Genomic DNA, 24,832 nt, shown 5'->3' with positions numbered 1-24,832 from the left:
AAGAAAAATCAGAGTGAATAAATAGTCCAGACAGAGGTGTTTGTATCTTCCAGCTGTCTTTGGAAGCACTGGTCAAAAATGTACAGAGGAAAAGTTCAGAAAAGCTACAAGGATGTTATTTCAAGGTTTACAGGTTTTCCATACATTTGTTAATTTCAATAATTAAATTATGAGTCGACCCCTTGGTTGGTCTGAAAGTTATAAGGTCCAAATAAAGTCCCATTTTGTACTTTGGAATATTTGATAATTTTTTAACTGCTTCAGGGACTCAAATCAGTTTTGTAAATAAGCTTCCAAATCCTGAAAGATTTTTTTCTTTGCAGTTCACTTTATAACTGTAGGGTCATCAAAGAGAAGATCTTTTGCATCGCAAAACACCCAAGCCGTAACATGAGGGCATCACATCATATTGTGCAAAACACAAGCCATGTTGTCAACTGCGCATCAGTATGTGGGTGGCATGTGTTCACTGAAGCGCTCATATGTTTACAGTGAAACTCTTGGATGAAAGTCAAGTTTGCAGCTGCAGCCTTGGAATAATTCATTGCTCGCCTTTTTACCCAGGAGGAGCCACAGGTAGTTGATGAAGTGGCAGTGCCAAGACGCCCAACTGGCGAAGACGAAGCGCAGCTGCCAGGAGTCAGCGTGGCCAGATGCCGCTGCTGATGTACCATGTGTTCCAAGCAGGGCAACAGTGTGTTTGTGTGTGAGCCGAGGTGGGAGGGGAGAGAGCCGAGAGCTTGCCAAGACATTCTCACACTGATGCCAACCTGACACATGCTTGGGTACTCCCTACGGTTTGTGTTACCCTCTCAGCCTCTCTCGAAGATCTGTGGGGGGTCTACGTTTTGTTTTTTTTCTTTGGTTCTCAGATGCAATCCTATTCCAAGATGAGAGTTGGCGCCAGCTTGCGGTTGTTCTACCCATCAGCGAAGAGACTGTTTAAGGTGTTATTTTCTGAAAAATACGCTGGCACCAGGTCGCTGCGGCAGCAGTGTCGGCCCGATTACCTCCTCTAGTCCTTATGCAACCCATACCTTTCTTTTCCATTACAGACGTATACGTGGTGCTCGTTTTTCACCCTCTACTCTTCTTCCCTCTTTGCATAGTTCCAATAATTGTAAATAAATCTCTGTTTGGCTCAGATTCCAGTCCCCTCGACATATACGATGAAGATATGGCCAACGTCCAGGAAACGAATCCAAAGACTCGAGTCGCCTTTGCTTTTGTCTTTCCTCGGAGATTTGGTTACTTTTACGCAGAATCCTGACAAAACGTGCCATTTGCATCGAAAAAAGAGGCCAAGGACTGTGAAAATTTCCCACTATTAAAATATTTCCTGAAGCAACAGTGGTGCAGGCAGGGATAGAAATTGCAGCTTTTCCCTAAAAATGGGAGTGGAGTGGTCTTTGACGATACTATTCCTGTGAGTGGAGGGGGGTTCTCTCAAACAAAGCCTCCAATTTCGTTAGGAACATGCCATCCTCTTCTGCAGAGTAGGGGGTTTGGGGAGGGAAGAGAAAACTTTTTGAACGTGTGCCATGCCTGTACCATTCTCTTACTGAAGGTCCGCGACTGCCAGCTGGCGGCTGAATGTGCCCACTTGCACTGCGATGATGGAGCCAGCCAAGCTAGTTGGCACGCTAAGTGAAAGAACTGGCATGTGATCTGAGGCCAAAGGCAGCACCGTGTGTGTGTGGTGGCTGCATAGATGCTGCACTGCCTCCCTTCACTCGCATCCTTGGTTCTGTGGTGCACCAGTGAAGCTGCAGGGTGTGGGGTTTTGCCAGCATCCACAAAGTAACAGAAAGCTCCAGTGATTTTAACAAATCTGTAATTATTAAGGATATAAAGTGTGTGGGTCTGCAAGAAGCACTAAAGAGGATTGCACCAAGTACAATGGAATAATTAGAAGACTAAACTTATAATCTAAATTTGCTTCTAGTCAGGCAAAACTCCAAAAGTCACAAACTGATGGCTCTTTTGTAGCTATGAAAAAAGCAGCATTAAACAGGGGCGGCACATATCAGCAGAATCAAAGTTACGTTGATATTACTCTCTTATTCTCTGTGTAGCTTATTCTATTACTGTGGTCTGTTTAAGGAGATTTGTTTCCCTTATATGTCTCTTGATACAAACCAAGATTGCAAGATTTGGTCTCATTTGCATTGTGAATGATTGAATGTGGGTGGATTTACAAGTTCCATTCAATTGCATAAGCATGCAGTAAATGCAGAAGCAGTAAGCAACATGGAGTCAGTGTGTTTTTTCTCAAAGACATGTGAGTGTGAGTTAGAATGATGGGGAACTGGAATCAAACTCACAACCTCTCAGTTGCTGATGTCTGCTCAGCCAAAATGTCTGGGTGTTTTCTTGAATAATCTTTATGCTTGTACAACAGATTTCAAAGTGAAAATATACAATCAAAAAGAGGCTTTCTGTATGATGAGTGAAGATTTTAGAACAAGAACGCAGTATACCGTGCTTTGAAAAAGCACTCATATCTCTATAACTTTTTCACATTTTGTCACAAGAGATCCAGAAACGTCTTTATGTTTTATTCCAGTTTCATGTGCTAGACCAACACAACGTAGTGTGTTGTAAAGCAGAAAGGAAAATGATGAAGATGATTTTTTTTTAAATTTCTACAAATAAATATCTGAAAAGTGTGGAGTACATTTGCATTACTCCTTAGAACATTAAATGAAGATGTTATTGAAGTGTGGCAAAAATTGCAAGTGTGCTCCTCAGCCATTTTCTTAACCATATGGTTGATGTGTTCAGGGAGAAGACAGTTTAGTTTTCTGTCACACACAGAAAACTAAACAGTTTGGAGGCCAAAAAGTTTTGTTTTTTAAGGCTTCCTGCATTATCTTTCCATTTTTGAAAGTTTAATTGAAATAAAAATATGTTATAATTTGGGACGTTGTTTTATTTCTTAGCCAATTTTAAACAACTTTTTCCTAGACACTGAGATGTGTTTCTTGATCCACATAATCATGTTTGTTTACTTCTGTTCTCCACCAGATGTAGTTCACTTCTGAATGCAGTTGGTGGCATTGTATCTTATTTGGGAGTATCAAAGAAAAGGGTTTGGTGCACGAACACATCCAAACAAACAGCTTTCTGATTTTTATTTGTAAAACATTTTTGAAAACCATGTAGCCTTTTTCTTCCACTTTCCATTATGTCTTGTTTTATCACCTAACGTACCAAAAAAAACATATTGAAGTCAGTTGTAACATGACAAAATGTGAAAATGATTAAAGGAATGTGATACTTGGTAATTAGGCACTGCTATGGAAAAGAACATGAACTAGTAAAGAAAATACAGCATCAAGTTGCAAGGCATAATACATGTGACTTGTTATCTAAGTCCCAATGACTAGAGCTTTCAGGCTGATATCAATTTTTCATTTTTGAGGATGTCAGGCCAAACTCGGATTACTGCAGGTCATATATTCAAACAGTGGTTTAAAGTTTATTTCTCTACTGAGAAAAGCACACAGTGCAAGAATGAACTTCAAATTAAATGTTTTAAAATATAATCTTTAAGTTCTTATTTTCAAGGTATATTTCTTGATTAATTTAATGTGTATTCTGTGTATGTTCTTTTCTAATGTTTTCTATAGTCTATCTATCTATCTATCTATCTATCTATCTATCTATCTATCTATCTATCTATCTATCTATCTATCTATCTATCTATCTATCTATTTTTCACTAAATACTTGAATAATATGTGCTACTTCCTTTCACTGGAAATGAATGGTTCCGTGCTCGTTTGTTTCCTACCGGCAACATATTGGCGCTGCACCGTCCTTCACTTTGCTGTGGGGTAAGTTGAGAGTGAAACCTTGAATAATAAACGATTTGTCTCAGGAGACGTGATCATAAGTGGGTTCTGAAATCATTACGCAATCTTCAGATTTTGTTTTCTGTCGGAATGACATCTTTCTGCCCTCCATAATTGTTTGCGTTCGTATTTAGATCAGATAAAACGTGCTAGTGTCAACTGCGCAGGGTACAGCTGAGGCAATGACAGGTTAAAGGAGCAGCTACTCCTGTGCTGTTTTCTCACTGTCACGTTAAATAGCGACCGCATAATAATAATGCGAGAAATCCTGATACATTATGTTGTTGCTTCCACGGCTGTAAGAGTGATCTTCAACTTTTTATTCACATCCCAAGGGGAAATTGGTTTGCAGCAAACAAAAATACATAAATAAATAAATATACTGAAAAAAGGCATCCACAAAATAAATCGCATTCATTCTATTAGTACCACACAACAACACACTAGGAGAAATAACTCTTGTCCTTGTGCATTAAACTTGCTTTATTTGATTAATTTGCTCCTCACAGCATCTACAGTCACACAGAATTCATTTGTAAAAAGAGCAAAAACATGGTTAGTCATTGTGATCATCTGTTCATGATTATTGCTTTGCCCCCCAAAATGTGCAAGTTTTTATTTTATACCTCTTTTTTCTTTACAATAAAATACTCTGAAGAAATCAACCTAGTAATAACCCAGAATAAATAGTCATGTTTTAATTCTGCTAAAACCAAACAGAAATATTTTTTTCTTCTCATCTTCCAGGTTGATGTTTGAGATTAGAATTAGATGGTCACTGCTGTGGATGGAGCTGTCTTGACATGCAAACTCCAGTAGGTTTTGAGGGGGTAAAATTTAAACATGCTGTCAGAGCTGTTTACCTTCACCAAACACCCTCTACGGAGGACCTTTCTTCACTGGAAAGCAAGTTACTCCAAAAAGATTCACCCTTTATATCCAGGATGGTGGTCACTGGGAATTCTAGTTCAGAAAAGCGCTTACAGATGGACTACTGCACCATCCTCAAGGACAAATACCAGGCCTGTCTTTACTAGAGCTCCTGGGTTTGGGGAAACGCTTGCAATCGTAGACAGCAGTGGGAGTCACAGCTACAAGCAGCTGTACTGCAGCAGCTTAAGTCTTGCCAGTAGAATCAGTGCAGCATTAAGTTCTGGCTTTGGGTGTCTTGATGGAAGACGAATATCCTTCCTGTGTCCAAATGATGCTTCCTACGTAGTGGCACAGTGGGCAGCCTGGATGAGTGGCGGCACAGCGGTACCACTTTACCGAAAACACCCTCTTTCAGAACTGGAGTACATCATCACTGATTCCCAGAGTTCACTGCTGGTGGCAGCACATCCTTATGCAGAGACCCTTGAACCGCTGGCACAGAAGCTGGGGCTTCCATGTCTAACGCTCCCTCCTACATCGGACCTGGACACTGTAGATGACATTGGTACACCTTCAAGAGAAGAGGAGAACGCTAACACGGACTGGGCTGATCGACCGGCTATGATCATCTACACCAGTGGCACCACGGGCCGTCCCAAAGGGGTTCTGCATACACACAGCAGCATCCAAGCAATGGTAGGTAGTCACCTATGAACCTTTTATTTATTTATTTATTTTTTTAATTGACTTGCATTTATCACAAATCTGTTTTGAGTTTAACGTTGACTTTATTGAACATAGTATAATAAAAGAATGAACAAATTTATATGAGAAAGAAAATACAATTTTTGTTTTGTTACAACAAGAATCAGCAAATCTAGTGTCTAAGTGCCACTGTCTTGCAACTTTTGGATCCATCTCAGCTCCCACACCTGAAACAAAATCCTGAGTTACCTCCTTGGCATGTCAGCAGATCTTGCAAAGGCCTGGCCATGAACCATTCATTTGATCTAGTAATATTAGAGCAGGAATGCATCCTAAAGTTGCAGAACATTTGAACTGGAGGACTGGAATTGCAGATCACTGTCTAGAGTGGCAGATGGTAGATCAGTGCAGTCAAAACACAAGTTTTTTCTTTTTCTCTACCATTTTTAAATGTTTCAGAACATCAACAAAACATATATCAGGACAAAATAACATTACTAAAAACAGTATGATGGTGTTAATAACTAACACTAAATAGAAACACATTCAACTTTGAAAACAGTGATTAGAAATAGTTTTTACTTTACTGATTTGTCTGCGGTGGTTTATCACAGGGTTATCTTGCTGCATCCACTGTAATTTCAGTATGAATTATGTAATAGGTTTTATAATGTAAGTTAATCTTTTTTTTAATTGACAGATTTCTAAATAAACATTGTTATCTAAGCAGCAAAGTCAGAACACCCATGTCCCGTCAGATTTCCTTAGTTTATAAGTTGCATAAGTTGCTCAATCCAGAGTAAAACTATATATCTCCCATCTTTTTTAATAAACGAGACATTCAGAAACTCTCATTAGAATTCTGTTTTTATACCATTAAGAGTCCACAGAGAAATAGTCTGAATATTTTTGTCCAATCAGGCCTATTTGTCCACAGCCTCCTTAATGAAATCACCCTGAATAGAGGCAGAGCATCAGTTGTCTCTGACTGTCCCAGAAAAATTAGTGAGTGATTGATTTCCTGGAAGTGAAGGCCATCAGGTTGTCAGGATTCTTGGAAGGTGCTGTTGGTAAATTAATTTGATTGAAGAAATATTAAGTTTAGTGTTCCTGGCTTTTGTATCTACAGTCCTGACGGCAATGAAAAGTAGACGGCTGAAAAACCTGCAATTACGTTACTTGAATCACTAAGAGGCACTGAGACAATGTCCTGGTGCATGATGTTGCTTCGTCATGAGGCGCTGCACAAAATGTCATCAATGTTACCAGGAACTGCTGAAAATTAATCCTTTTAGTGTGTGTAATACTTCACTTTGATCTAGATGGTTTGTGTTGTTGCTCAAAATCCAGAAATAAAACAAGTGTGTTTCTTTAAATATCAAATATCTTTTATTCAGATCTTGTAGAAAACAACCAATGTTATGCTTGCAACAAGGAGATGAAGATATTTTACCAGCTCAGTTTTCCAGTTCAAATTCACTGCACAGCGACTAATCATGAGATCTGTTGCTTCCTCTCCTTCCTTCACCTAAACAAGAATACTTTTTCATTTTCCAAAGCTTGTGGTGATGAAGGAACAAATTAAATTAAGTTATTAAATATTATCTGTGTGTTATCCTTATCCCTAATATTATCCTTGAACATATTAGCTTTCATATCCTGCAGTTGTAATCTGCTGATTTGCATTTGAAATGGTATTGTGATCGATCATGTACAGTTCAAGACAAATAAATAACCTTTGTACTCATCAGTCTGGAAAGACAAGTTAAAGACAGATTAAATTACGACTACTGCTTTGAAAATGCTTGTTTATAATTTTGTTCTTATTGCTGTTACAGTGTTGTGACTTCATGATGGGATGAAGTGGTATAGTCATTTGCTTTCCATGACATAAAAGATAAATATTAAATTTTTAGTGGTTTTGACTTCACTAATTGTTATCTTTGCTCTATTTGCACATAACGCTGCGATAAATAACCGCTTCAAAGATTAAATAATAACTTAATCTCCAACAAGAGCCTTCCTGGAGATTGTGGCTTTGACTTGGTGTTGCTCCACACAGCGGATGAAATGTGGGTACATTTACAGAAGAAGTTTAGGAAGATTAGAGATCAAAACCACTGAATACATTTACAAGACACTCAAGAAAGATGTTGACTATAGAAATCTGCTGTATCTTGAAAGCATTTTCAAGATACAGCAATAGAGAGCGTTCACTCTCTATTGTAAATGAAATTCATTCTGTTCATCCACATAAATGCTGAACACGCACTTGTCTCTTAGATAGACGTACGATTTTTTAAAGACTAACGAGAGTAGTAATGCATGAAAGCTGTTAATCTCTACTAGTTGATATTAAAGCATTTGTTTGTTATTTTCTTTCATGTATATCACCTTACATGGGGTTAGTGTTGTAAATGTCTGTGGCTTTGATATGAATCATTAATTCTGATTTCCTCTCTATCCCTTCCTCTCTACCGCCTTAGGTCCAGTGTTTGGTTTCTGAGTGGGCGTGGTCTAAAGATGACGTCATCCTCCACACCTTGCCACTCCACCACGTTCACGGCGTCGTTAACAAGCTGCTGTGCCCCCTGTGGGTGGGAGCCACCTGCGTCATGCTTCCTGAATTCCAGCCTCAGAAGGTCTGAACCTCTCTGTGCACTCTTTAAGTTACACTTTACCTCTGTGAGCTGTTATACAATTCTGCACTTAAGCATTCTCAAATGTTTTCATATTGGGTCTTTTTCTGTCACTCTTTTTTTTCACTCTTCATTTTTCAGTCTCCCTGTTTTCATTTTTCCCCCCACTTGTCCTTGTTTCATCTCTTCTCCCTCTTCTCCATTATAAGGATCTCCTCTTTTTCCCTCTCCTCCTGACTGTCAAACTAAGCGGTCGGTGCTCAGTGATGAATTGCCCTGTGTGGCTTTGTATGTGACCAATGCCGACTCACGGCAGGGGCTTAAGCAGCAGATCAATCGATGAGATGACATTGAAGGATGATAGTGCTTATTTGGCCCTGAAAGAGGGGTGAGGTATGTGTGTGTGGGTTGGTTTAAAATAGGAGTTGGTTTAAAATAGGTTACTTGCATCTTTTCTGATAAATACAAGTGTAATTCTTTATTGAAATAGCCAAAAAAGAAAGGGTTTGGCACATAGAAACACGGTTGCCGATATCATTTATTTCTCCCGACCAAAACTAGTCCTGCATGTCTAGTTTTGTTTTTCTTCAAACAAAAAAAAAGATTGATTTTGATTGCTTTATTCAACAGACTCGTGGTCCACAAAAAAAGACTTTTATTCCCTCCTGATGTTCCAGGACTTTGATAATGAGAACAATAGTCTTTGTATGGTTTGAGCTCTTTGAAGGCTAACCTGAGCAGCAGAGTGATCTATTATATTTAGTCCATTTTAACTTAGAAATAAAAATTATATTTGAAAAAAAAATCCCACTGTGTGCTATTTGGTAATTAAATAAAACAAATGTACTGTCACAGAACAGACTGAGGATAACAGCACCTTTTATAATATTCACAGCAGGTGCTGAGATGTAAGAAATTCCAGAAGATGCAGAGATAAGGAGTCGGTGCACTGCATTCCTAAAAGCAACGACTTTTTACAAAGTAGCCTTGATGAATGATTGATGAGCACTCAGCCTGGAAACCCTGAGCTACTCCTTCTGCAGTTCAACTCAAGTTTATATGTCTGAATCTATATTCTCTATACCGTCCCTCAGAGCTGGACTGGAGGTCTGATCACAGCGCCCAATGCAGTTTCAGTGTGCATTAAGGTTAAAGAGAGCAGCATTCATTTTGTGCAAGGCAGCAACATATTTGACATATTATGCCACTTGGAGAGTACATTTTCAAATATCCAATTAAAAGTAATTTCTTTGCAGTCCTTTATGGTCGTGTTTAAATACATTATAAAGTTTTTTGTTGCAAAAAAATTAAACTACAATTGATAAATTGCGGTGAGTGTCAAGTTTTAATGTTTTAGTTCAGATATTCATCTTTTTCAATCTTACTAACCATGACTGAGAGTTTCAATGTGTTGATGCTCATGGCTTTGGTTGATCACAAACCCATAAAAAAAAAAATAAAAAAATGTTTGAATCCAAATATAGAAGTTTCTTTAGATGTAGACGTTAAGCCTTTACTGGCCAACGCCGCTTTCCAATTTTTGTTCAAGGTTCTGACCTATTCAAGTTTGGACAATTTGAAATTTTCCACATTCAACTGTTCTGGGTTTCAGATCAAACATCGATTTTAGGAGAAGCAAATGTCAAGCAGGTTCCTTAATTCCCAGAGAATATAAATAGATTGTGGAATTTTTACTAACACCAAAAAATAAATAAAGGGCTTTTTTATGGATAAAAAAATGAATGTTTTGAGTTTCTCTGTACAAAGGGAGAGATTAAGTAAGTATTCTTCCTGTCAGTCTCAGATCAACAATAATAATGTAAAAAAGCTTTTATTTCAGATTTCCTTTGTCAAAAAAGGGCTAAACTTAGATTTGAAATGTGGCAAATGTAGAAAAAAGTTTTTGCTCCTTTAATCCTTCACTTGGTGGTGATGGGAGGCTTTTGGTTTTGCTCTTGTCAACATTGTTACTGTTGGGTGGTGTCTGGGCTTGGAGCCTTTGGGGTGTCCAATGCCTGTGTGGAGCTGCGGTGGCTTTGTGAGGGGAATTTTGGCAGCTGCATGTGAGGTTTTTATGGTGTCATTCTACAGCAAAAGCCATAATGCTCCACTTGTGAAGGTAAATTTGCTGCTGTTCTCCTGGATACTCATTCAACAATCCTGATTGCTGCACTGCCAGACAGTGACAGTCTTTATTAAAAGGGATACCATAAAGCCGATCTTGAAAGTTCCACAAATACTTTTTGAAACTTTGCATCTTCAGACCAGTCAAGAAAATTAGAAAGACTGATCATTTCTAAAGTGCTTAACTGATTGTAAAATTTTTGTGAAATCTAAAGTAGCAAGTATAAAACATTATTCCAAACTGTGGCAGCTTGTCCTAGAACAGGTCAAGTTTTGGTGAACTGATATCCCTCGCTCAAAGCTGAGCTTTCAACAAGGCAATGTTGTTCAGGATGCAGGCTGCAGCTTTGGGTCTTCAGTAGATCTCGTCCCCTAGGTGGAGACCAGCTCCTTGATAGACATAAATTACTTTCCCCTCCACTCTGGAGTGAACTTGGTGGAAGCGCTTCAGTGCACTTGACAGACACCACCCAGAGTGGTCTGAGCACGCTCAGTTAATAATTCTTCTCTTTGTATGAGAACAGTTTTAGTCTTGATGCTCTCCAGCTTTTAGATCAGCTTCTGGTGATGTTATCAACTTATCTTATTCTTCATGTGTCTGTTATAGTTGTTTATGAGAGGTAAAAAAAAAAAACAACTCAGGTGAGGTTTCATGGATAATAGACTAGGTGAGTCAATGATGAGGTTATTTGAAGGAAAAAGTGGAAGCACATTACAGAATATCTGGTGTCACTGAAAGTGGAAGTGATGATAGGAGAGTCTGCATTTTTCTCTGTGTGAGTACATATCCAGGTATGTATATGGGAGAGACTGCAGGGGCAGCGGAGCAAGAAATTACAAAATGTAGAGAGAAGGTAACTGAATGTTAGATAGCAAGAGAAAAAAAAATATGAGGGAAGGATGTGGGGTCAGGGAAGGGTGTGGGGAATGAAGATGAAGCACTTGGGAAATTAAAGCAGAATGAACACAGAAGAAGTGAAGATACGTAAAGTGAAATGAGAGGGGAGTGAAGGAGGAGCATTTTTCTCCTGAAGGAGAGAAACTTCAGAGAAGCTGTTCTTCATCTTGTCCTTCCATCTCCTGTGCTGATGGATCCTCACAGAAGTTCAGGGTATACTTGGAAAAAGTGATTTTTTTGTCATATTCAAAAGGCATTTCAAAATGTGTATGTTCTCCAATAAAGTTATAAAGGGAGTTTTTTGGACAGCTATAAAATGACTGCCATGAGTGATGAAGATGAATTGATAGTCAAACCTTTAGTGGGTGTATTTTAAATGTTAAAGTGATGCTTCGCAGTTAATTATGTGGTTCAGCATTTTTACACCTAAGTTTAAATCATGCCGCCGTTCAGCCATCAAGGCTCACATGAAAAAGAAATTGTGATATTTGTGTGTAAAAAGATATCAATACTTGTTTCTGGTACAATTGTGTTCTCTGATGCTTAAATATCACAATGAAACTACCCTGATTAGATAATATAGGGATTGGTATGACACAGAGTTAGAGTTAATTAAATTAAACTATGTTGATTTATTGGTAAATTATTCTAACATCATTATGAATTCAATAAGTGGTCCAACAAAATTCCCAAAGTAAATAAGCTTCTTTTCAGCCAACAAATGCCTCATAAAAAGCCTCTATTAAGTGGTTATTTTTGAGGCGTCTATTCTTTAACATCTAAATTATTGGCTTTTAGTGTGCATTATGACAGATTTTCTTTTTATGTTAAAATGCAGACATTCTTAACTTCATCCATTTGTCAAAAGTGGCGGTACAGCAGGTCTTTGTTTTGGTCGTTGTTGCTGCTCTGCCCTTCAGCAGTTGGCGTTTTCCCTCCTCCTGACCTTTACAAAGCTTGACTTTTTTTGTCTTTTTCTGACATTGTGTTGACAGGTTTAATATGAGGCTGCCGTGGACTTTACTCTGCCATTTACATCAAATGAAAGGGGAAAAAAATGTCATTTTTTTCTGCAGCACTAATGGAATAAATCTGGATGTTATAATTTAGTTTTCATTGCCCCTTTGTTGCAGTCGCTGCTTCTCTCTTAACCTTTCCTTATCATTTTCCTTTTCTCCCTTTTCAGCAATGCATTCTCCTTATCTCTGCCTGACTCGTTCTCTCCCTGTGTCCCCAGGTGTGGGAGATGCTCCTGAGCTTCAAGGCTCCAGTGGTTAATGTGTTCATGGCCGTGCCAACTATTTACTCAAAGCTCATCCAGTACTATGATCAGCACTTCACACAGCCTCATGTCAAGGATTTTGTCAAAGCAGTTTGCAAGGAGAGAATCAGGTACTTATCTTGGGATCGTCTAAATCTGATTATTATCCAAAAAAGTTGGAAGGTTGTAGAAAATATAAAGCTGCTTTCACACAATTTCTCATCTTTTTACGTTGGTTAATATAAAATTATTGTTATCTTGGTCCAAATTTGAAGGAATTGAGAACAATTAATGAAAGATCCAGTCTTGTCATATCTAATGATGCCTCCTCTTTATATATACAATTAATCTGTGTCAGAATTAGCTACAAACTAAACTGTGCTTCTCCATGAAGACAAAATCGTTTGTTTTTCTGTGGTCTCGCCATGTTTTTTTCTTTTTTCTGGCTAATTGATCGTAAGCCTATCAATGACTGAAAGGTCAATGTCCCATCCACAGTGTCTGAGTGCCCTCAAGTGGTCAATTAGTTATTTTGTAGTTAATCAGAAAAAGGTTGGACTGCCGCTGGTATGTCAGCCACTCCAAGCATTGAGCAAGTGGAGATGACTGAATCTTCACTGGTGCAGACTGGGTGTCTGCATAGCATAGCATAGGAATAAATAAATTACTGGTTTGTTGTTGAAATATTTATTTCCCCCATTGTATATCTAGTTAACTTACAAAAGTATAATTAAAGTTTTTGTGATCTGTATTTCTCTGTATTATATTCCGTTTGCAGTTTGTTTTTTCACATTTGTAAAAATGTATTTTAGGAAAACACCAAAAATAAGTCTGTCCTATTTTTACTTGAATTTAAGATTCATTGCTGTTTTATTCACCATTTTTACACTCTTCCACTGTTTTTGCCTTAGTATTTGTGAATGCTACTTGGTTAGAGTCAGTTGTGGGGTTTTTTTTATCTATTATAAATTAATATGGTTCAACATCCATTGTAGAAAAAATTATCTTAGTGTACTTTGTAAATCTTTTTTGGGAGACAATCATGTCTTTCTAACATGTAAATATATATAAATATAAACAGAAATATGCAATATTGTGAAGTTTGTTGTTTAAGAGAATAATTTGTAGACTATTAAAGACTATTAAAATAATACATTAGCCTACCAGACTAATAAAACTATTGAAGTCGTCTTCTTCAGTATCAGAGCTCAACAGACTCACACACACTTCCTTAGGCTCTCTTTTGTTGTCGCTCTCAATGTCATTTTCATCTCGGGGCAACTTCGCCCATTAGCTTGTCCTCTCCTCTTCATCATGCAGTAGTCCAGTCTTTCCAAACCTGTTGGTAAAGGGCTGTTTATTAGCCGTATCACAGTATTCAAAGCATGTGAAAAAAGTAACGGCTTATTGTCCAGATATTACAGTAGTATGCCCAACATTGAGTCAAAGTTTGTCTTTTTTTTTTTTTACTTCTTAGATACTTGAGCTGATTTAGTTTTGGTTGATTTACTGCACAGTAAGGGTGACATTTTGTCATTAATTGGTGCTTCCAATTAATTTAAGGGTTGTAAAGTTCCTTAAACTGTTTCAATGAGCCTTCATCAAAACAGCTGCTGCAGGCACATTGACAGACACTGGGATTAAAGGGGAAACAATCACTAGTATACTGTTACTCTTAACGCTGTATAGTACACGCGTTAAGAGTAACAGTAACACGCGCTTCTGTAGTAAGACTTGGGCTCTTTTTATTAAATCCGTAGTGCATCCATTGGTTATTATTACCGTTTGGTTCTTTTTTTTTTTAGTGGTTATGTTGTTTCTACTGATTTCATTTTATTGTATTGCCTTTCTGCTGACAGTATTTTATTCCTTGTCCTGCTGTAATTTATATGTCTTTCCCCCTGAGAAATCGATAGCTTTATTTGGAGGTTTCTGTTTTTTCCCTCTATCAGATTGATGGTTTCAGGCTCAGCTGCTCTGCCTCTGCCCACCCTGCAGCGCTGGGAGGAGATCACAGGACACATGCTGCTGGAACGCTACGGCATGACCGAGATCGGCATGGCACTGTCCAACCCTCTGAAGGGCCCAAGGATTGCAGGTACAGAGGCTTGGTTGCGTCCACATGCTCTTGTAATTACATTTTTTTAGACACGCAAAGTTCCTCGAATACTTGCGTTTGTAGTTTTGTAAATTCATTCATAAAAAATTAAAAGTATAGAGGATTGTTTTTGTCTTCTTCTTTACTGTTGAACAATTTGTCTTCAGAACATTTAAAAGGTTCTAGGAATAAAAGTGAGGAATTAGTAAAAAAAAAAGGCTTATAGAGAAGCAGATTTACCATAATATGAAATAGTCCATCACATAGTCTAACCTTTGAATGGATGGGCTCGCATATTCAGGAATCTTTAACTCAACATTCATGTTCATGGAAATGATTGATCATTAAATGAAATTATTTAAAACCTGATTAAGTTTTACTTCCAAATAAGTAGGATTGTTTCATTCATGTCTGCCTGTGACAGAACAAAATGTATACATCTGTCCTTAAATCCCATATGTGCACATAATATCCGAGAAAAGTTTTCAATATGGAATATTTCCAAAATTCCAGTAAATGTTCAGCCTCTTTTCAACCTCAGAGGAAAGTGTCATCACAATAAAGTGCTATATAAATGTATAACTTCAACTGTTTCTGTAGAGGTAAAAGTGTTGAATGAGTGATGATTTGTTATATAACCACTACTGTTGTCATTCAGCTGCTGCACTCTCAAAAACCATCTGTATTTCAGCTATTCAGGAATCAATTCTTTAGCTGTAACAACATTAATCCTAAGGAGAAAATGCGATCGGTGCTTCCTAACAAAACAGACTATCAGTTGTATGTTGTGTTTGCATACAGAAGCGGGTTCACATCATGCCACTCCGTTTTATGTCATTAAATTTTTAAGACTCCTTCCTCGAGCATTTCTACTTTGTGTGTTTTGTTTATCACAAGCAGTTTTCTCTGTTGTCATGTCAGGTAAAACCCCTCAATCCCAACCTCACCTCCCTCACTCTCACAAACAAAAGCTAGGTCTAAAAATGAGGTCAGACTCGTGTTGATTGCTCTCTTCCCCTGCCTTCGCCTGTCATCCACTCTACTTCTCCTTCCTCACCATCTCCATCCCCAGTCAACAACTATTGTACAGGCAAAGCTAATTAGCTTGCAAGTGGATTGGGTAATCCTCTGTCTGCTCTCTTGTTGTGGTTTTGTTTTGTTTATTTGTTGTTTGGCAAAAACTGAGCAGACTGTTTGATTCCTCTCAGGTGATTATTAGGAATGTCTTTAAGAAGTCTGCGGTTGTATTGATGTTTCCGCGGCCTCGGTTGCGTGTGCGTGTGGGGGTGTGTTAGTGTGCGTGCAGGAATGAGCTTGTGCCTGGTTCAGTCGGTGTGTTCCTGTCTCATCTTTAAGTAGGTTAAAACCGATCAATAGCAACCACAGGAACCACTCTTCCAAGAGGAGTGAGCCAAAGCCGTCCTCTCCCTCATCCTAACACCTGCTTTATTTTCTTTTTTATGCACACAACCAACCATGTGAAACATAACAAAAACGCACTTTATTCACAGAAATTTCTAAATTAATTTCCACATATTTAATCATCAGACTGGCCTAAATTTGCTGCATATTTGTGCCGTTTTAAAGCCTGCTAACAATAGTATTGGTTTCTAGGTCATGTTTCCCTTGTCGAGATGTAAGCATGCAGAATTATTTCATACTCGTTCGATCCATCTTCTGTATTATCAAACTCTGCTGCCCTTTTCTTATTTTTTACATTTTTTTGCTCTTATTTTGGTTTTCTATCCTTTTTTGGTCCTCTAGACTCCGCAATACATTTTCACATCAAACTCCTGTTCATTAGCAAGGTAATGGATGGTGGCTGAATAACATGCTAGCTAATATAAAGATAACAAGAAGCAGAAGTAGATGAAGAGATGTGGTTCTACGTAGCAGTATTTGTGAGGATGGACATTTTTCTTCAGCACAACTAACCTCTGGAAGAAGTTAGAAAAAATATTTCTTCAATCTTCCCATTAACCTTTCCTTTAAACATAACTAGATTGTAGATCAATTTAGTTATTTTTGATAGTTATGTTGTAACCATTTGTGTAGTGAGTGTGTTCATTGGTTTTCAATATTGGTTTTGCTTTATTATTATCGTCTAAAAGACCATGATGGGAAGTTCTTCAATGACTCATTATCTCCTAGTGTTTGTAGAATAGCAGTGAAGTAAAAAGCTAAAGCAGAACTCTGCCAGACATAAATCAATGGCAAGATTTTTATTTTCAGAAAAGTTTCTTTTTTCCTGTGGTTTTATTTATATTTTGCCTGATATCTAAAAGAAACTTAATCTTGTTAAAGTAAAAAAAGGGGCAGAAGAGGACTAAAAAAGACATTCAAGTAAAATGTAAGGGTGTTCAGATGATAACAGATCCAGCTGTAGAGAGTGAAGAGGTTATACATTTATTTTGCTTTTTTTTAAGTATCCTTTAATTTTTTTTTTTTGTTTGTTTTGCAGTGAAAGGGTATTTGGGTCCCTTTAATGGCAAGGCACCCTTGCAGTTTGATCTTTTTAATTTCAATGTTTTATTTATTATTCTCTAAAAGCATTATTTGACTAGTGGATAGCATTTACCACCAATGAACAATTTAAGCTGTAAAAGTGTAGAAACATTTGTTAGGAGACAGTGAAGCTATTGCACAAAACAGCTTGTTTTGTTACACATCTTTCCAGTTGCTGAAACGGTGATGCAACTGTGCCAATCTCTACTTTATTCTGTCAGACCATCTGACCTCCTATTTTCTTATTTTTAGACATTGCAGCACAGCTACGTGAAATACAGGGACTGTGGTTTGTGTTTATGTGTACTTCACAGAGATCGATAAACATCCACATCTAACAATAGACTAAACAAGAATAAAAAATAAGCACATTAATATGTGTGAATTTGTAAGTTTCTGATATAAGGGACTAAGCACCATCCTGAAAAATATTGGGTTTATGTCGTTTGTTGACAGTCTGACCTCCAACATGTATAATAATTCTTAAACCAACTTACATTGTAGGACTTAATTAACTTAAGTTCAGTTTTTCCCGAGCTTTAAGCGCTGTTTGGACTAAGACTTTGTCAGATTCAGTTCGCCTGACCTCATGACTCGGACTTGTTAATGACCCTGGTAATCCATTGGAAGTGGTCTGGTTACTTTTGTGCTCAGTTGGTTCTCATATTGATCCATTCAACTCCAGTCCCTCATTCAGGACCTGAATTGATTAGATCAATATGAAGTGAGAAACTCATTCTGTAATCAGGACCTGAGCTGCTCTTCATTTGGAGAGCCGTTGTCTCTGAAATCGTGTCGCAGCCCAAGGCGAGCTCGAACACACTCATCTAAACAAATGGACGGAGAACAGCGCTGAGACCTTTCTGGTTCACTCGTTGTTATAATTACTTAACTTTAAAGGTCACATTTGCAAACACACAAGAATGGAAAATGCAGGTGATGTCAGTAAATCTGGGAACAGATGATATTTCATGCATTTGTACACAGTTTTTACAGCAGGTTATTGTGTTTGTTTACTTGTCAAATCGGAATCGTTTTGCAGTTGTTCTTCGGTGAAAAAGCCTGTCAGGCACTCAGCAGTAGTTAAGACTGAAGGAATAAATTGCACTGTGCAGTCAGATGTTTTTTCAGAAGAAAATAAGTGCAACCCAAGACAAATGTCCCAACTGTTCTATTATTTTAGCTTTTCTTGATGTTGTTAAAGAGGGAAAAAAGCTGCATCAGGCATGGCCCAGAAATTCCCATTACTGTCAAAGTGAGCTGGCTTGTGTTGACTGAGACGAATTGCTTCCAGTTTTACAAGCTCAGCAAACCTTTTAGTGACCAGTTATGCCCAGAGGATGGAGGTTAATGTCATCTTGGAGGAGCAGACTGCCTGCTACTTGAGAAATGCTTAACTGAAGGTTGTCAGTGAACACTCTGTCATTTATTCTCCTTTTTTGTGTTTTTAGAAGAAAAAAATCATATTCTTTTTTTTTGCATGCTTTTTGTTTCAACGTTGACAGGAGCTGTTGGGCTGCCTCTTCCAGACGTAGAGGTTCGAATTGTCATGAATAACACAACCAACACTGTGATTGCTGAAGGAAATCACAAAGAGACTCAGGTAAATCAATACGAGTCATTATAATGAAGCAATCCATCCACAGACAGGTTTTAAATTAAAAGTATTCTAGATGACTTTAAAGGCTTTTCAGGACTCTGTATATGTATAGATTATGTATAGCGACTCTACATGTGATGTATACTAGACAGGAGGAAATCGTAATAGCACATCACTCTAACGTTAAAATATTTACATCAAATAAAAATAAGGCATGGTTTACATGGAGGCAGGATTTCTTTTTATACTTTTCTTCATGTTAGAAAAAAAATCATTTAGTGATACTCTTTGTGTCTAACTTGAAGTTGACTGTAATACCTTTGTGTTGCACATGAAAAATCACTAAGCAAAGCACTGACAACCTGAAAACCAATTTACAAAGCAGCAATAAAACTAAAGAGTACATAACTGTGTTTTAGGGTTGTTTAATTAAAACTCAATCATTGCACTGTAAAAATATATTTTTTAATTGAAAGCTTATTAGAAGTTCCTTCAACATTTCAAAGTAGCAAAGGCAAGAAAATGTTTTTTTAGGTTGCATCAACCATTTAAATCATTTGACAGTTTCTCCTTTTTTTTCTAAATAAATATTCTACCAGCTCTTTGGCAGAAGTTGTACTTTTGAGTCCCTCTAAAATATTACAAGATATTACAACATTATTTCTATGTATCAAAGCAAACACCCTTATTTAGACATGACCCTTCTCAGCTTAATGAGCAGTAAAGTTCCCTCCCTGGGATCACTGCATATATATATCCTTCTTGGCAGTGTGTTAAGGCTGATGCAGTAAAGAAGCACAGACACCTTCACTTTCTGTAAAACCAGAATTAAAGTTCACATACAGCTCATCTGTTATTCTTTCTCCTTTCTGTGGTGGAGTTGTTTAACTCCAAGGTGATATCTGCTCATCTAATGATCTGTTTTCAGCTGCCACTGTTCAAAGCAACATCAGAAAGCTTGCTGGTAACTTGTCTTTTTGAATGCAAGTTGTTATAAAAATACCTGCACTGCTAAAAAGAAACAGTACTCTCTAGCTTGAAAAGGAGGTTAGTCTCACCAGTGTCTGTCAGTTTCTTAATGTTGTATCATATGACAGCCTCAGCTAGATTAATAAACTTGTTTAAGCCACTCTCTGGTCCATTCAAACATTTTATTTCTTCTCTTTTCTCTGTTTTGAATATATCACAGGTATGTCCAGGTCTTGAGGGTAAAGAGGGCGAGCTGCTGGTGCGAGGTCCGACTGTTTTTAAGGAGTACTGGAACCGACCTCAGGAGACCAGAGAGGCTTTTACTGATGATGGCTGGTTCAAAACGGGTACCAAGCCGTCTTCCCCTTCCTATGCCACACTTCCTTATCATTATGTCCACATGCTTATTCACACACACTCTGGAAAAAGGGGATTTCATACTTCTAACAATTGCAGCTACATGATCTGTGCAGTCGGAGCAATTCACTGCAGGATGAGAGATGGAGGCGCTTTTAACTCATGTTGCAGGCTGGACTTTCATTTAGACACGTAAAAACCAGGAGAGCAGTTCAGGTGGTAAACACACACATTAGGCTTGTGGGAATGGTGTGTGTGCTCACATTTTAGGGCACTATGAGGGAGTGATAAATGGAGTATGTGTGTTTTTGGCGCTACAGGGCATTTTTTCTCCTAAGTGGCTGTGACTGCTCTGGGTCTTCAGGAACCAAGTAGAGCTCTCTGCCTCAACTTTTTTTTCCCTTCTAGTATGTGTGTGGTAGCATAGAGAGAAGCTGTCATCTGAGGCTTTTCCTCCCTGCAGGCCACCACTTCTGTCTTCGGCCCCAAAAAGGAGCCGTGTTTCACTGTAAAGCCACTTAGAGACATGCTTTAACCTGGCACAGGAAGGATTTGGGGTGCAGAGGGTCGAGAAGGGCAGATGCAAGTGAATTTTTTACAGACGGAGTAATTTTTGAGCTTGGAGATGTGGCTGCCGGGGATTTTCGAAAGAGCCTCGTACAAAGACGGTAGAGGAGGAGTCAGACAGGACGGGACTGGGGTGGCGGTGGGAAGGCAGCGCAAAAGGATGGAGTGATTGAGAGCAGAGCAGGGCCAGGCAGTCGGGAGAGAAGGGCAAAGTGTGTTTAATTGGCTTTGCAGGCTGGAAGGACAGAGATCCAGAGCACAGCACGTTGCTGTCACACTCCATTACAGCCAGCGGCCACATAATGAGAACCACTGCAATCAGCTCCCCACAGACCGGTCCCTCAAGCCACACAGCCACAGACACTGTGTGGACCGCTCTGTAGGAAGGTATCTGACATCTTCCTTAGCCACCCAGCTCATACAGTCACATCATGCACACACGCATGGTTTTATAAAGTAGGAGGAATGCTTAAATATTCAAGGTTCAAGGAGAATGTTTTTTTTGCCTTTTATGCTTTGATTTGTGAGTTAAAGCGCTCACAAATCTCACATCCTTTCACTTAATTTCAATGTTTAAAAGCGAGTAACTGAGATCCATTTTATGATTAGCATCCAAAAGTGATGCAAGGATTCAGATGTGAAGACGCCACAGACATCTTCAGCGTGTCTCGGGCAAAACAGCTTTTGGCTTCATAGCTGTGTGAAGTAAAACGAAGATCACTTTATGTAGAGTCACATTTAATAATCTACAGCTGCAGTGGCTGTTTTACTGATGGGAACATATCAACACGTCTATTACACAGAGAAATGTGTACAGTTGTAAAAAATATATATATGTTATGCATTTTTTTTAGCTTTGAATTCAGATTACTGTTAAAAGAAAATCAAATGCTTGGAAATCAATGGTGCCTTGCAAAAATATTCATATTCATTGTACCTTTTTAGGATTTTTTCTGAGTCAGCAGTTTGTTAAATTATATTTTCCCACTTTCCAGTAAGTTTGTCTGGGTTACCTTCTTCGTGTTTATATATTGGCAGAGAGAAACATTTCAGACAATCTGAACTGTCTTTCTTAGCTTCTTGTCACCCCTCACTACCTCATACCTTTTACCCTTACACCTCTTTCTTACACCTCCTTTCAAACTTGACACTTAGAGACTGCAGCATGAACTTGAGAATTCACTTGATCTTTTATTACCCTCATATTTGTAAAGTTAGAGAGGATGTCTAACTTTTTCAACATCCTCCATAGTGATCTGTGAATGGATGAGTGCTGATTTGTATGGTTTTAATTTAAAATTAGGGTGGTAATGACTTCTTATAGTGAAATATAATATTTGTTGTCTATTTGAAGGCTATTTCACAAAGTCCTATCCAGGTATCGTCACCATGATGAATGAAACTATGAAGAAGCCCTCGCTACCATTACATATTTTTTGTGACATGATTTTGTCATGTCATCAGACCAGAAATTATATTTGTCTCATGAGAGTTTGATGTATTGATGCACCACTACACTACAAGTATCACTGTGAACACAAAACAATATAATTAACAAACTAATGGCCTTTAAAACAACAATTATAATATATCCCACTTGCGCATGGGAAACATTAAACATTGCTATGATTTGAAATGTTATATCAGTGTTGGGAAAGCTGGTTGGTGTTAAACCATTTCTTTAAAATATGTTAAAATTAACTCTAACTGTCCAGTTCTGTTATACTCACTAGGACTGCAACTTAAAACTGAGTTTCTCTGAGCTGGAAGAGCAAAAACGGCTTGAACTCTTTCATTGACGAGGATGTCGGCACTGTGCGGCTGGCACAAAGTAAAAGATAAAGTCTGACAAGAGCATACGGCTGACAAGGTGAATAAAAAGCCGGGGTAAACAAGACGGCAGAGGAACAGTGCGGTCGGAACGTGGGACTTCAGATCAATACGTTCTCAGCTGGTCAGAGGTGTCTTCTTTAGAGTCAGCAGGTGCTGCGTGCATGATTGGCAGCTCTATAGGGAAGCTGTCACCTGGCTGCTCTCCTTCCACTCATCTTCACAAACATCTTTGAGTCTATCGATCTCCCCCTCATTTTTTTTAACTCTCCTTTTGTGCTCCACTCTGGAGTCTGTCCACTGACCACAGCTTAAAATCAGTCGATTAGAAATGGGGAAAGCTTTTGTTATGTGGTTGGCAACAGCAGAAGTGACTGGGGAAACAAAATTAAAGAGATGCTTTAAGTTTGGCTTTAGCTGGAGCGAACTAATCAAGAGTAGCAGGTAGAAAGTTTTGTGTTTCAGTGATAAATTAAGATGACTGTTTGAGGAAGGGAGTGAGGAGGAAGTTGAGCTTTGGGGGTTGACTATTAGCCAGGCCTTGTCTGAGGTCTCATTTAATTAACTAAGAGAGACTCGGGCTCAAGGGCAGAAATGTTAACAAGAGGGTTAATCTTTGTCACTTTACCTCAGTTTCACACTTCTAATTGCTTATTCCAACAGAACCTATTAATCTGAGCCATCTGGATCATGTAAGAGCTAGAATTAGAATATATTTAGGTTTATCTACCTGACTAATGTTATGGGCATGCTGAATGTTGATGCAGAGGTTCATATTTTAGAGACGTTGATGTTTTGAAAAGTGTAAAAGATCACAGATTTTCAAGGTTCACTCTTTGCAAAAAGACAGAGGTCTGTGCCTAAGTCTGGCAATATGTTTGAAAAACTTAAGTCTTTCATATCAGTCAATGACAGTAATTATTGATTATTTTTTTGTTTGAAATATCTAAAATACTGGCAAACTAGCTACGTGACCTTACCTCTTTTTTATCCACAATTTCCTCTTGAGCTCTTGTACTCATTTTCTCATTTCACTCTCCCCTTTTCCTTGCCGTCATTCTTCCCAAAGATGTCATATTTCACCTTGAGTTGCACTGTGTCCTCTAATGTTTGAGCTCCCAGTGGGGATTTATTCAACATCCAGCACCCCCCACCACCATCACTGGCAGCATTGTTCAAGCCAGCTCTTCCTATAACGTTTACTGCAACGATGTCAACACATGGGGATCCATGTTTTATTAAAACCACTTGCAGGTACATCTAGTTAAACATCACCCCACGTCAGCCTCTGAACTTCATTGATTAGAATAGAATAGAATAGAATAGAAGTACTTTATTCATCCCAGCAGGGAAATTACTTCGCAGTTACAGCATAGAGACAAGACAAGACAAGAGACAAGACACAATAACAACGTCCGGGTGTTGAGTCTGGAGTTTGGCTGTGGCAGAGCTGATGATGTCACAGGCCACCGCTGCATCAGCTGATGGGGGGTGTAAACAGCGATCAAAATGGCGGATGTAAACTCCCTCGGTAAATAACACGGCCGCATTCCCACAGCCAGAAGTTCAATGTCCGGGCTACAAATCTGTTCCTTCACGTTAACATGACCGGGATTACACCACCTCTCACTCACACAAAGTGCAATCCCGCCGCCCCTCTTCTTCCGACTCTTGGAATAGTCCCTGTCCCCGCGCACCAAGGAAAATCCAGGGACCTCCATGCTGTATTTCGGAATAAGCGAGTGCAGCCAGGTTTCCGTGAAGCAGAGATACTGTACTCCTTCTGGGTCCTAACCAGCTCCGTGAGTTCGTCTGTCCTATTTCCCAAGACCTCATGTTCCCCACAATAATCGCCGGTACCGCTGGCCTTAAATGCGTCGTCTCCTCTTCTACCTCCGTTTAACTCCAGACCCGCAGCCCCGTCGTCTCCTCCGTAACTCCTCTGGGAACACAGGCCCGTCTCCGGGCAGCAGCAGAGGCCCACACAGCGCAATCAGCCGTTCACACGAGCAAACAATGCCGCTACTCTGCTCGGCGAGGTTTTCCGCAACCAAGAGTATAAAAAGTAGCAGAAGAACGCGGAGAACATCGACAGAACCACATCCAGCCATTGTAGAAAGCCCAACTGATGATCCATGGTTTCTTCAAGCACGGATCCTTAATCGGTTACAGCAAATATACACAAACACACACGACGGGAGCTGCGTCTGCAGGCAGCCAGCTGCACCGGCTATTGTTGCGAACTGTAGAAGCGACTTTTACTGAGCCTTCATTCTCTCCTGTTTTTAATCTCCTCTCACAGTTATTCATCGGGTCTCAAGCGAAGAGACTGAAAAGTGTCTTGATTAAAAAAGAAAGTTTACAGATTGTCATCTCAGAGCTCTGGCATCATAACAGTCTCCTTCTTTCTCCATCTCCCGACTGAGATCAGGTTTGTGTGATTAAGTCCGGAGTAGCTGCATGCAAACTACAGTTAAATAGTTTCCTTGATGAACACGCAGTTCTGAGACATGCATCCATCCTCAAGTTAAGTCTGTTATCTGCTGCTGG

The 24,832-nt window shown here is 38.9% G+C and overlaps 1 protein-coding gene across 1 annotated transcript in view; it reads left to right on the top strand.

The window, feature by feature from the left end:
* The first annotated feature begins 3,759 nt into the window (after positions 1-3,759).
* The window catches only part of acsf3 (acyl-CoA synthetase family member 3), a 32,167-nt gene continuing 11,094 nt past the window's right edge, over positions 3,760-24,832 (top strand). Inside the window, exons 1-7 of the mRNA XM_028015287.1 lie at positions 3,760-3,838; positions 4,604-5,425; positions 7,921-8,076; positions 12,333-12,487; positions 14,309-14,454; positions 18,465-18,562; positions 19,749-19,875. Coding sequence (XP_027871088.1) covers positions 4,700-5,425; positions 7,921-8,076; positions 12,333-12,487; positions 14,309-14,454; positions 18,465-18,562; positions 19,749-19,875 — 1,408 coding nt within the window. The 5' untranslated portion in view covers positions 3,760-3,838; positions 4,604-4,699. The remainder of the gene's footprint in view (positions 3,839-4,603; positions 5,426-7,920; positions 8,077-12,332; positions 12,488-14,308; positions 14,455-18,464; positions 18,563-19,748; positions 19,876-24,832) is intronic.

Source organism: Xiphophorus couchianus, chromosome 4 (genome assembly GCF_001444195.1).
Source record: "Xiphophorus couchianus chromosome 4, X_couchianus-1.0, whole genome shotgun sequence".
Taxonomy (NCBI): domain Eukaryota; kingdom Metazoa; phylum Chordata; class Actinopteri; order Cyprinodontiformes; family Poeciliidae; genus Xiphophorus; species Xiphophorus couchianus.
Note: the sequence above shows the minus strand (reverse complement) of the source record. Positions and strands in the feature narration are given on the sequence as shown.